The 14,146-nt window shown below is 44.1% G+C and overlaps 1 protein-coding gene across 1 annotated transcript in view; it reads left to right on the plus strand.

The window, feature by feature from the left end:
* Positions 1–70: 70 nt before the first annotated feature.
* Positions 71–14,146, plus strand: part of RAD51C (RAD51 paralog C) — a 41,359-nt gene continuing 27,283 nt past the window's right edge. Inside the window, exons 1-4 of the mRNA XM_032162846.2 lie at positions 71–261; positions 2,410–2,668; positions 4,188–4,354; positions 11,290–11,423. Of these exons, the coding sequence (XP_032018737.1) occupies positions 144–261; positions 2,410–2,668; positions 4,188–4,354; positions 11,290–11,423 (678 nt within the window). The 5' untranslated portion in view covers positions 71–143. The remainder of the gene's footprint in view (positions 262–2,409; positions 2,669–4,187; positions 4,355–11,289; positions 11,424–14,146) is intronic.

Below are 14,146 nucleotides of genomic sequence, written 5' to 3' on the forward strand. Positions count from 1 at the left end.
GTGCAGCCAGGCCGCAGAGCCAGCCCCTTCCGCTTTACGTCTGACGTCACGCCGCACGCCCCGGTGAAGGCGTGCGGAGTTTGGCTGCTCCGGAGTTAGCAGCTGAGCCTGCGCGAGTGGGCGGCAAGACGTTCCGCTTTGAAATGCAGCGGGATTTGGTGAGTTTCCCGCTGTCCCCAGCGGTGCGGGTGAAGCTGGTGTCTGCGGGGTTCCAGACTGCTGAGGAACTGCTAGAGGTGAAACCCTCCGAGCTTAGCAAAGGTAACGACTCCTGATGGCAAGCTGAGGCACACCGGGCGCCGTCAGCGCCGCCTCAGTCTTCGTTCTCTCGCCTCGGGCTTCAGCCCAGTCTCCGTTAGATTCTGCTTCCTCCCACGTCCGTGTTTACAGCGTGAAACAGCTCCTCGACTCCACTTACAAGTTGTCTGAATGGTTAGGAGAACTGTGGTCGTGAAAACATTTACTAATTGCTTTTCCTCTGGCAATGCCTGCTGAATGCTTTGAGGATTGTCTCATTTAACCCTCAACCCGCTTACGTAGATTATTATATTCAGTATATGGATGAGAGAACTGATATCTTGGGGAGCTTAGGTAACTTTTCATGCTAACTGGGTTAGGAAATACTGGAGTCAGAATTAGTTGTCTAATTTTTGCTGTTCCAAGATCCAAGGGGTAAGGGTTAAATTTCAGAAATGCAGGATTTTGTGTAGGACTAGAGACACTAAGAATGAGAAAGGGAGTAGAATCCCCGGAATCTTGAGGAAGCAGTAGAAAGAATATTCTCCTCTTACGTAATTCACCCAAAACCTCATATTCCAGAGCACTGCCGATGGGAACCACTGCATCCTGAGATATACAAATATGAAGCTGGCGGTGGTCACTCTTTGTGCACATGACTCTATGACATGTCCGGACCTGTGCTATTCACTGAAGAAGATGGAACAGAATTTTAAGTTACTGCCCTTAATGATGGAAAATACGGAGGTTTCAATTCGCCTCTAAAGAATAAGTCTCGTGGACCCAACCTTTACTGTTTAAGTCATACCGCGTGCAGACTGTGTCCCCCAAAATTTGATGGGCTCTTTTTTCTTCAACAAGTTGGTTTTTCAAAGAAGAAATGTGAGACCCTGAATAATAGTGATCACTAACAACTATTGACCATTTTAGGTGGCCTTGATATTCTACCAAGCTTTTTACATGTATCGTCTCATTCCCATTTTATAGAAGAAAAAAATCTGAGCAAAAAAGAAAAAGTAAAGTAACTTGCCCAAAATCACGCAGTAAGTGGTGCCAGGATTTACATACCCAGGCAATCTGATTCCAGCATTCAGGCTCCTGAACTGGATAGGATTTTCATTTCCTAAATGCTGTCATCACCATTGTCTTTTATTAGCCCCGTATTTATGGTTCATATTCTTATCAGATCAAGCACTGATATATGAAACTGATAAGTGATGTCATCCTCACCATTATTTCTTCACCAGCTTGTTTTGTAATTGCCATTTTCTTTTCTCAGGCCATACCGTCAGATGGGTGAAATTGTGTAGTCGAGGAAGCATAAATGTATTCTTTAAAATGCTTGTGCATTGAATAATTGTTCTCATTAGTTTGGAGTGATATATGAATTTTTTACATCAGTTATTTCCATGAAAAGTTTTTATTATAAATAATACATGCATATGTGCTTCTTAAAGTTGTACCTTGTTTTAGGCAGTTAAAAAATCTATTTGCATTCTCATCTGAAAAATAATTTGTATACCTTATGAGAGCGAGATAATTATGGCTTCATAACACCAAAAGGGATAGTAAAAATATGGTAATAGTGAGTACATTTTTATTTCTGCTTCCTGAGACGCTTGTAGGTACTCAGAAATGCTTTAGTTGAATTGTTTCTGAGGTAATAGGTAATTCTTTATGTGATGACTAAGAAAACAAATACCTTTATTAAGCTGAATTTTTTTTTTTTTTTTTTGAGACGGAGTCTCGCACTGTCACCCAGGCTGGAGTGCAGTGGTGTCATCTCTGCTCACTGTAACCTCCACCTCCCGGGTTCAAGTGATTGTCCTGCCTCAGCCTCCCAAGTAGCTGGAATTACAACGCGTGCCACCATGCCCGGCTAATCTTTGTATTTTTAGTAGAGACGGGGTTTCACCATGTTGGCCAGGCTGGTCTTGAACTCCTGACCTCAGGTGATCTGGCTGCCTCAGCCTCCCAAAGTACTGGGATTTTAGGCGTGAGCCACTGTGTCCGGCCAAACTGAAAAATTAAATGGTTGATAGAATGTTGCATTTTTATGTTTCTCCACTGCTAGCATCACTCTTGTCTAAAAATTAATAAAGACAATCCATTATCATGTTACACTTTTAAATCTCTAAAATTAGGGTTCTTTTTTTCTTATTTTACTTTCAGAAGTTGGGATATCTAAAGCAGAAGCCTTAGAAACTCTGCAGATTATCAGAAGAGAATGTCTCACAAATAAACCAAGATATGCTGGTACATCTGAGTCAGACAAGAAGTGTACAGCACTGGAACTTCTTGAGCAGGAGCATACCCAGGGCTTCATAATTACCTTCTGTTCAGCACTAGATGATATTCTTGGGGGTGGAGTGCCCTTAATGAAAACAACAGAAATTTGTGGTGCACCAGGTGTTGGAAAAACACAATTATGGTAAAATAAAGTGTTCTCCTTTTAAGGGTGGGTTTAATAACATATTATGAAAGTAGTATTTTGTACTGTTGGTTTACAGTCAGGAAACCAAATAAGATATATACGTGCTCTTAGTTTTAAGTGTGTATGTGCATTAAACAAAAATTAGCTTACTATTTGTGTTACTTCAGTATCCCTTCTTGATAAATTTATGCAATTCTTCTGATGTGAAAAAATGTTTCCTTTGCAAATTGTAGTGTAGTCATAAGGTTAAACAGGAAGTTTCTGCTTTATTCATTCCTGAGAGTATATTTGAAAGTCAGATGTTTGAAAGTAGATTTATGGCTAGGGGTAGTGGCTCATGCCTATAATCCCAGCACTTTGGGAGGCTGAGGCAGGAGGAGGATTGCTTGAGCCCAGGAGTTTGAGGCCTGCCTGGGCAACATAGTGAGACCTCGTCTCTACTAAAAATGGAAAATTAACTGAGTGTGGTGGCACATGTCTGTGGTTCTAGCTACTTGGGAGGCTGAGGCAGGAGGATCACTTGAGCCAGGGAGGTCGAAACTGCAGTGAGCCTTGATCACATCACTGTCTGGGCAGCAGAGTGAGACCCTATCTCAAAAAAAAAAAAAGGAGGCCGGGGGTGGTGGTTCACGCCTGTAATCCCAGCATGTTGGGAGGCTGAGACGGGTGGATCACCTGAGATCAGGAGTTCGAGACCAGCCTGGTCAACATGGTGAAACCCCATGTCTACTAAAAATAAAAAAATTAGCCAGGCATGGTGGTGCGCACCTATAGTCTCAGCTCCTAGGGAGGCTGAGGCAGGAGAATCGCTTGAACCTGGGAGGTGGAGGTTGCAGTGAGCTGAGATCACGCCACTGCACTCCAGCTTGGGTAACAGAACAAGACTGTGTCTCAAAAGAAAAAAAAAAAAAAAGGTAGATTTATGTGTAATAAGGGGCTCCATTTTGAGAGGCCTGGAAATGATTAAAATATTCTTAATTGGCTGGGCGCGGTGGCTCACGCCTGTAATCCCAGCACTTTGGGAGGCCAAGGCGGGTGGATCACGAGGTCAGGAGATCGAGACTTCTGGCTAACACGGTGAAACCCCGTTTCTACTAAAAAATACAAAGAATTAGCCGGGCGTGGTGGCAGGCGCCTGTAGTCCCAGCTACTCGGGCGGCTGAGGCAGGAGAATGGCATAAACCCAGGAGGCGGAGCTTGCAGTGAGGCTGGATCGCGTCACTGCACTCCAGCCTGGGCAACAGAGCGAGACTCCATCTCAAAAAATAAATAAAATAAAATATCCTTAATCTTGGTTTTATAGGCATGCCCTCCCCGAATCCAGTTGATTTACGTATAGTCAATCGGTTCACATTATATCTGGAATCATGAAGAGTTAGACATTTCTGTTGCCTTGGGGAGTATATTTACATTTATAAAACTTTAGTGATACCTAACTTGTCATTATCTGGAGTTTCAAAAACACTGCCTTAGATCATCATGATGATTTGGTTATTTGTCATCTTTCTGTTGACAGTATGCAGTTGGCAGTAGATGTGCAGATACCAGAATGTTTTGGAGGAGTGGCAGGTGAAGCAGTTTTTATTGATACAGAGGGAAGTTTTATGGTTGATAGAGTGGTAGACCTTGCTACTGCCTGCATTCAGCACCTTCACCTTATAGCAGAAAAACACAAGGGAGAGGGTAAGTTAGCACATGATCCTGTTTTTTTCTGTATTAATAAAAGTAATTTGCATTTGTGCCCATCTGAGACCTCAGCAACACTCCATTTGGAATGTGAAGCCTAATGACTGGACAGTTAACTAGTGTTAAACTCTTTTATTACTGTTACAAAATGAGAAATGCCACAGGCTGGACTGGCTTTTTTTTCTTCCCCTTTTATGGCCCTCACTTCTTCCTGTAGGAGCTTTGGGGCAAAACCTATGTATGTATTTCAGTCATCATACTCCAACTTATCAGGTGTAAGTTAATGGTGTCGGACACCTTAATATAAGCAACTGTTGTTAAATACTTTCCAGTGTGTAAGGACTTCCATATTTGTTTTCCAAAAACCAAAGGTAGCTTTGAAAACCACGTCTGAGGCCGGATGCAGTGCTCATGCCTATAATCCCAGCCCTTTGGGAGGCCGAGGCGGGTGGATCACCTGAGATCAGGAGTTCGAGACCAGCCTGGCCAACATGATGAAACCCTGTCTGTACTAAAAATACCAAAATTAGCCAGGTGTGGTGGCACATGCCTGTAATCTCAGCTACTAAGGAGGCTGAGGCAGGAGAATCACTTGAACTCGGGAGGTGGAGATTGCAGTGAGCCCAGATTACGCCACTTCACTCCAGCCTAGGCAACAGAGTGAGACTACTATGTCTCTTAAAAAAAAAAAAAAAAGAAAAAGAAAACCACGTCTGAAGTGTTTGAATTGTTAAGCAGATTGACTTGGGAGCTTTGATTATATAGCTGATTTCATAACTGCACTAATTGTTAAAGTGTTTGGGAGGTGTTTTTTTGGTGCTTGTTATGTGAAAATAAAGTGACTGTAAAACGATTTTTTTTTTTTTTTTTTTTTTTGAGACAAAGTTTTGCTTTTGCTGCCCAGGCTGGAGTGCAGTGGCGCAATCTTGGCTCACTGCAACTTGCTCCTCCCAGATTCAAGGGATTCTCCTGCCTCAGCCTCCCGAGTAGCTGGGATTACAGGCGTATGCCACCACGCCCAGCTAATTTTGTATTTTTAGTACAGACAGGGTTTCTCCATGTTGATCAGGCTGGTCTCGAACTCCTGACCTCAGGTGATCCTCCCACCTCAACCTCCCAAAGTGCTGGGATTATGGGCGTGAGCCACTGTGCCCCGCCAGTTTTTTTTTCTTTTTTGAGACAGATTCTTGCTCTGTGGCCCAGGCTAGAGTACAGTGGCACGATCTCAGCTCACTGCAGCCTCCACCTCCCAGGATCAAGCAATTCTCCTGCCTTAGTCTCCTGAGTAGCTGGGACTACAGGCACCCGCCACCATGCCCGGCTAATTTTTTTTGTATTTTTAGTAGAGACAGGGTTTCACTATGTTAGCCAGGATGGTCTCGATCTCCTGACCTCATGATCTGCCTGCCTTGGCCTCCCAAAGTGCTGGGATTACAGGCATGAGCCACCGCACCCGACCACACCCAGCTAATTTTTGTATTTTTTGTAGAGACGGGGTTTCACTGTGTAGGCAAGTCAGGTCTTGAACTCCTGACCTCAGGTGATCTGCCCACCTCGGCCTCCCAAAGTGCTAGGATTACAGGCGTGAGCCACCATGCCCAGACTTAAACGATTTTTTGAAAGATAATTTGTAGGCCAGGTGCAGTGTCTCATTCCTGTAAACCCAGCACTTTGGGAGGCCGAGGCGGGCAGACCACCTGAAGTCAGGAGCCATGGTGAAACCCCATCTCTACTAAAAATACAAAAAATTAGCCGAGCGTGGTGGCAGGTGCCTGTAATCCCAGCTACTCGGGAGTCTGAGGCAGGAGAAACACTTGAACCCAGGAGGCGGAGGTTGCAGTGAGCCAAGATTGTGCCACTGCACTCCATTCCGGGAGACAAAAGTGAAACTCCTTCTCAAAAAATAAAAAAGAAAGGAAATTTATATTCAAGTTCTTATCCTTTCACTTACTTATAAATTAAATGGCTTATGGATTGACTGATGTCTTATTTATTTATTTATTTTGAGTTGGAGTTGCGCTCTGTCACCCAGGCTGGAGTGCAGTGGCACGATCTCGGCTTACTGCAACCTCTGCCTGCTGGGTTCAAGCAATTCTCCTGCCTCAGCCTCCTGAGCAGCTGGTACTACAGGCGTGTGCCACAATGCCTGGCTAATTTTTTGGTTTTTTAGTAGAGACGGAGTTTCACCATGCTGGCCAGGCTGGTCTCGAACTCCTGACCTCGTGATCTGCCCGCCTCAGCCTCCCAAAGTGCTGAGATTACAGGCATGAGCTACAGCGCCTGGCTTATTGTTTTCTTTTTCTTTGTTTTATTTGTTTTTTGGATGTGCGGTCTTTTCTTCTTTCCTCTACAAGTTTAAAAAAAAAATGCTTTTCATAAGATTTCCTTTAAATGAGTATATTTCCTTTAAATGAGTGTAGTCAGCTGGATTTTTTTTTTCATGGAAGTACTGCACTAAGTGTCCCATTTCACTGTTGACCAGCATGCTTACTGAAAGCCCTTTGGACCCTAGCAGAATATGCCACCCTAAAATATGCCACTTTGGCATAAGGATTATTTTGAGCTGAAGGCAATTGAGAAGAAACAGATAAATCTGTCTGCCCTTCCTAAAAACAAGACATAAATGCACAGAAGAGTTCCATCTTCCCTCTCTTACCAGGAAGACAAAAGTTAATCACCACAGACAACTTTAGACCGTTATCAGTGTACATAACAAATTTCACTAGCTATCTTTTATCTCCAGTTAGTTTCAATATTTGCTGCCTTTAGAGACTCAGGGTCCTTTTCCTTTGTCTTGTTACTTCTCTAAAAATTTATTGTACCTTCGAGAAGATAAGCTCAAATCTTTTTTTTTTTTTTTTTTTGAGACAGAATCTGGCTCTACTGCCCAGGCTGGAGTGCAGTGGCGCGATCTTGGCTTACTGCAACCTTCACCTCCCAGGTTCAAGCGATTCTCCTGACTCAGCCTCCTGAGTAGCTGGGAGCTGCAAATACAGGGGCGTGCCACCATACCTGGCTAATTTTTGTATTTTTAGTAGAGACAGAGTTTCATCATGTTGGCCAGACTGGTCTCAAACTTCTGACCTCAAGTGATCCTTCTACGTCGGCTTCCCTAAGTGCTGGGATTATGAGTGTGAACACCTGCACCCAGCTCCAAATCTAACCAAACTTTTGAGTTACTAATCTGTGGACTCCCCTGTGTTGTTATATGCACTATGCTCAATTAATAAACTTTTCCTCCTTTTTTTTTTTTTTTTTAATTGAGACGGAGTCTCCCTCTGTCACCCAGGCTGGAGTGCAGTGGCACGATCTCGGCTCACTGCAACCTCCATCTCCCGGGTTCAAGCAATTCTCCTGCTTCAGCCTCCCCAAGGAGCTGGGACTACAGGTGTGTGCCACCACACCCAGCTAATTTTTTTTGGATTTTTTTTTTTAGTAGAGACGGGGTTTCACTGTTTAGCCAGGATGGTCTCAATTTCCTGACCTCATGATCCGCCTGCCTCGGCCTTCCAAAGTGCTGGGCTTACAGGCACGAGCCACCACGCCCGGCCAACTTTTTCTCTTGTTAATCCATCTTTTGTCAGTCTGATTTACAGGGCTCCAGCCAAGAAACCTGAGGGTGGCAGGAAAAGGAATTTTTCTTCCCCTATACCTTAAAGCTACCCATGCCACAATCTGGGTTTGTAATAGTGTCTTAAAACCTTACTGTAAATAGAGTAGGTGTAGCACTAGGATATAAAGTTTTTATTTTTATTTTTATTTATTTTTTAAGACGGAGTCTCGGCCGGGCGTGGTGGCTTAAGCCTGTAATCCCAGCACTTTGGGAGGCCGAGGCGGGTGGATCACGAGGTCAGGAGATCGAGACCATCCTGGCTAACACGGTGAAACCCCGTCTCTACTAAAAATACAAAAAATTAGCCGGACGTGTTGGCAGGCGCCTGTAGTCCCAGCTACTCGGGAGGCTGAGGCAGGGGAATGGTGTGAACCCGGGAGGCGGAGCTTGCAGTGAGCTGAGATGGCGCCATTGCACTCCAGCCTGGGGGACAGAGCATGACTCCGTCTCAAAAAAAAAAAGACAGAGTCTCAGTCTGTCATCCAGGCTGGAGTGCAGTGGCGTGATCTGGGCTCACTGCAAGCTCTGCCTCCTGGGTTCACGCCATTCTCCTGCCTCAGCCTCCCGAGTAGCTGGGACTACAGGCGCCCGCCACCACGCCTGGCTAACTTTTTGTATTTTCAGTAGAGACGGGGTTTCACCGTGTTAGCCAGGATGGTCTCGATCTCCTGACCTCATGATCTGCCCACCTCGGCCTCCCAAAGTGCTGGGATTACAGGCGTGAACCACCACGCCTGGCCTAAAGTTTTTAAATGATTGATACGAGATTAAATTGTCATTGTTTTGGTGAAAATTTGACTCTGGTAAGTGTATATTTGCAATAGGAAATGTTTTCTATTTTAAAATATAGCTTCTTGTTTTTTCAGTGTTAATGTTTAAGTACATTTTATTTATTTTTAATATTTTACTTTTTTTGAAACAGGGTCTCACTTTGTCACCCAGGCCAGAATGCAGTGGCATGATCACAATTCACTGCAGCTTTGACCTCCCTGGGCTCAGGTGATCCTCTCACTTCAGCCCCCCGAGTAGCTGGGGCTACAGGTGGGCACCACCATGCCCAGCTAATTTTTTTTGCATTTTTTGTAGAGACGGAGTTTCACCATGTTGCCCAGGCTGGTCTTGAACTCATGGGCTCAAGAGATCTGCCTGCCTTGGCCTCCTAAAGTGTTAGAATTACAGGCGTGAGCCACCATGCCTGGCTAAGTTCATTTTAGAATGCAGTAACTGGCTGGGTGTGGTGGCTCATGCCTGTAATCCTAGCACTTTGGGAGGCCGAGGTGGGCAGATCACGAGGTCAGGAGATCGAGACCATCCTTGCTAACACGGTGAAACCCCGTCTCTACTAAAAATACAAAAAATTAGCCAGGCGTGGTGGCGGGTGCCCGTAGTCCCAGCTGCTCGGGAGGCTGAGGCAGGAGAATGGCATGAACCCAGGAGGCGGAGCTTGCAGTGAGCTGAGATCGCGCCACTGCACTCCAGCCTGGAGGACAGAGCAAGACTCCATCTCAAAAAAATGAAAAAGAAAAAATGCAGTAACTGATTGGTTTCTCTCTGAAATACGTGCAAAATCAAACTTTTTTTTTTTCTGAGACAGTCTTGCTCTGTTGCCCAGGCATGGTGGCTCACGCCTGTAATTCTAACACTTTAGGAGGCCAAGGCAGGCAGATCTCTTGAGCCCATGAGTTCAAGACCAGCCTGGGCAACATGGTGAAACTCCGTCTCTACAAAAAATGCAAAAAAAATTAGCTGGGCATTAGTTATGGTAATTTTGCTACAACCTCTGTCTCCCGGGTTTGAGCCAGTCTCCTGCCTCGGCCTCCCGAGTAGCTGGGATTACAGGCATGCACCACCACACCAAGCTAATTTTTATATTTTTAGAGATGGGTTTCAGCATGTTGGCCAAGCTGGTCTTGAACTCCTGACCTAGTGATCCACCCAGCTTCCCAAAGTGCTGTGATTACAGGTGTGAGCCACCGCACCCAGCCACAAACTGTTTGTTTTAAACGTCCAATCTAAGAAAGATTTTATATAATTGTTGCTAGTTAAGTATCAAATTATACTACAGCATTCAAGAGAAAAAATGCTTCATTTGAACATTTTTCCTAACTTTTTTTTTTTTGAGACAGAGTTTTCATTCTGTCACCCAGGTTGGAGTACAGTGCCGCTATCATAGCTTACTGCAGCCTTGACCTCCCAGGCTCAAGCGATCCTCTCACCTTAACCTTTTGAGTAGCTACGACCAGAGTTGCACACTACCACACCTGACTAATTTCTGTATTTTTTGCAGAGATGGGGTTTTCCATGTTGCCCAGGCTGCTGTTAACTCTTAATTTGTAGTCCTATAGAAAAAAACAAGAAAGAGAAACTTCCATTATGTTACTTCTGTTCAATGAAGCCAGTGACTAGAAATATGAAAAGGCAGGCATTAAAACACTAGTTGTATATGTTTATAAATAATTTTACGTAGCCTAATATGTAAGGAAACAGTGGAAAATGTGAAAATAAAAGATCAGGTTGGGTGTGGTGGTTCATGCCTGTAATCCTATCACTTTTGGAAGCTGAGGCGAGCAGATCACTTGAGGTCAGGAGTTCAAGACCGGCCTGGCCAACAAGGTAAAACCCCGTCTCTACTAAAAATACAAAAATTAGCTGGGCATGGTGGTGAGTGGCTGTAATCCCAGCTACTCAGGAGGCTGAGGCAGGACAATTGCTTGAGCCCGGGAGGCAGAGGTTGCAGTGTGCCGAGATCGCTTCACTGCACTCCAGCCTGGGTGACAGAGTGAGACTTTATCTAAAAAAAAAAAAAAAAAAAAAAAAAATCAAGTGGCTGGGCACAGTGGTTTATGCCTGTAATCCCAGTGCTTTGGGAGGCTGGGACAGGAGGATCCCTTGAGCCTAGGAATTCGAGGTTGCAGCGAGCTATGATTGTGCCACTGTGCTCCAGCCTGGGCATCAGAGTGAGATCTTATCTCTAAACAAATTAAGAGAGAGATCAGGTGGGGGGCGGGGAGGGATAGCATTAGGAGATATACCTAATATAAATGACGAGTTAATGGGTGCAGGACACCAACATGGCACATGTATACATATGTAACCTGCACGTTGTGCACATATACTCTAGAACTTAAAGTATAATAAAAAAAAAGATCAGGAATTATGAACTGTTAGTTTGTGGTAATTTTGCTACAATTTGTCATCTTTCAGTTAAAGAGTTTTGTTATACAAAGGAGAACATTTTGTTATTAAAAAGTATTGTTTTTCTACAATTGCCAGTACATCGAAACAGGTAAAACTAATTAAGATTGTTTTGTTGTTTCAGAACACCGAAAAGCTTTGGAGGATTTCACTCTTGATAATATTCTTTCCCATATTTATTATTTTCGCTGTCGTGACTACACAGAGTTACTGGCACAAGTTTATCTTCTTCCAGATTTCCTTTCAGAACACTCAAAGGTATCAGTCAGACTACTGAAATGTAACTAACCAAGTATTTTTTGAGGTGTTTGATAAGCATGAAAAAATAACCAGTACAGTAGCATAAAATCAAAGTCAAAGCCAATTGAGAAAATCTCTTCCTTCCTTGACCTACAATTTATTTATATTTATATTTGTTTTGTGTATGTATATGTATATATAGTTTATGCCCAGAGTAAGAAATTGAAATAATATAGAAGTTTCATTTCCAGTAATAGTGGAATAGCTCCTATCAAACCATATTGTATAGAAAGATATGAAATGAAAAATAAGAACTTCCTTGTGCTACTGTTTTCTAGTGCCTCTCCCCAAAGTTGGTCACTATCGGCCAGGTGCAGTGGCTCATACTTGTAATCCCAGCACTTGGGGAGGCCACAGTGGGAGGATCATTTGAGCCCAGTAGTTCAAAACCAGCCTGGGCAACATAGTAAGACATTGTCCCCACGAAAAAAAAATTAACCGTGTGTGGTGTAGCTGTAGTCTCAGCTACCAAGGGCTGGGTGGAGCAGGCCTGAGGTGGGAGGATAGCTTGAGCCCAGCAGTTCAAGGCTACATCATTGAGCTACCCTGCCATCATGTATCACCCCTTTTTTTTTTTTTTTTTTGGTAGGAATGGAGTCAACTCCTGGGGTTAAGTGATTCTCCCACCTCAGCTTCCCAAAGTGCTGGGATTATAGGCATGAGCCACTGTGCCTGGCCCTTTAATTTTGATAAACATTATCAGTGACAAAGATTCTCCTTGACTAAACTTGGCCCCATCCTGTCTTTGGCCTACCCAGTCCAGTCTTAGCAAAGAATCCTGCTGTCAGTTCAGAGAGAATCTCTCACATTTGATAGTCTGAGCACCTTTGATATCTGATCACGTTCCTCATTCCCCACTTTGATATTTAAATCCTTGGCCTGCCTTTATTTATTTATTTTTTATTTTTTAATTTGATGGAGTCTGGCTCTGTCGCCCAGGCTGGAGTGCATTGGGGTGATCTTGGCGCACTGCAACCTCTGCTTCCCGGGTTCAGGCAGTTCTCCTGCCTCAGCCTCCCAAGTAGCTGGGACTACAGGCATGCGCCACAACGCCTGGCTAATTTTTTTTTTTGTATTTTCGGTAGAAACAGGGTTTTGCACGTTGGCTAGGCTGCTCACCTGGCTGGCCTGCCATTAGTAAGAATCCTGTTCGGTCAGTTTAGCAAGAATTTCCCTACCCTTGATGTCTCACTGTTAGTAATTGTTCATCCACTGACCCCTTTACCTTGCTCTTGGTTGTGAATCCCCACTTGTCCTTGTATTCTGATTTGAACCCAGTCTCTCTCCCCTATTGTGATACCCCTATTGGAATAGTCTTGAATACAGTCTCCTTACTGTTTTAAGAAGTGTTAGAATAATTTTTTCTTGAACGCAGATCGCCCTTCAGAAAGACTGCACCAATTTCTACTCTTACTGACAATATATGAGAATGCCTATTACCCATCATCCTGACCTTATGAATATTTTTGCCAGGATTCTGCATGGAAAATGCCATCTGTTATTTTATTTATTTATTTTAATTAATTAATTATTTTTTTGGAAACAGAATCTTGCTCTGTCGCCCAGCCTGACTAACATGGCAAAACCCTGTCTCTACCTAAAAATACAAAAATTAGCCTGGTGTGTTGGCACGTGCCTGTGATCCCAGCTACTTGGGAGGCTGAGACAGGAGAATCACTTCAACCTGGGAAGCAGAGGTTGCAGTGTGCCAAGATCACGCCACTGCACTCCAGCCTGGGCCACAGAGAGAGACTCTGTCTCAAAATAAATAAATAAAAATTAAATAAAGAAATACAATAGAAATAATTTTCTTAGAGTTCTGGAGCCTAAAAGTTCAAGATCAAAGTTCTAGCTGATTCAGTTTCCGGCAAGGGCTTTCTTCCTGGCTTGCAGACAGCCATCTTTTCTCTGTGTCCTCATATGATAGGGAGGAAAAGAAGGAGAGAGTGAATTCCCTGGTGTTTCTTCTTTTTTTTGGGGGGGGGGGGGGGGGGGCGGCAGAGTTTCGCTTTTGTCACCCAGGCTGGAGTGCAATGGCGTGATCTCGGCTCACTACAACCTCCACCTCCTGGATTCAAGCGATTCTCCTGCCTCAGCCTCCAGAGTAGCTGAGACTGCAGGCGCGTGCCACCACGCCTGGCTAATTTTTGTATTTTTAGTAGAGACGGTTTCCCCATGTTGGCCAAGATGTTCTCAATCTCCTGACCTTGTGATCCGCCCACCCCGGCCTCCCAAAGTGCTGGGATTACAGGCGTGAGCCACTGCGTCTGGCCCCTAATGTTTCTTCTTACAAGGACGCTAATCATGTTAGATTAGGGTCCCATCTTTATGAACTTATTTAACTTTGATTACTTCCTTAGAAGTCCTTTCTCCACATACATTCACATTGGGGTTTAGGGATTCAACATACGAATTTTAAGTGGACACAGTTGAGTTCCCAGAAGTTTGCCCCTGGCCCCTTGCCCCTCGACCCCCTACCTGCCTGCCAAATTCATGTTTTTCTTGTATCCTTTCCATCCACACAGCCCCAAAGGTCTTAACTGGTTCTGTCATCAACTGTAAAAGTCCCAGGCCTCATCTAAATATTATCTAAATCAGAAATTGGTGAGACTCAAGTTATAATTCATCCTGAGGTGAAATTCCCTTCCAGCTGTGAACGTTTGAAATCAGGCAAGTTATAT

Source organism: Hylobates moloch, unplaced genomic scaffold (assembly GCF_009828535.3).
Source record: "Hylobates moloch isolate HMO894 unplaced genomic scaffold, HMol_V3 SCAFFOLD_10, whole genome shotgun sequence".
Classification (NCBI taxonomy): domain Eukaryota; kingdom Metazoa; phylum Chordata; class Mammalia; order Primates; family Hylobatidae; genus Hylobates; species Hylobates moloch.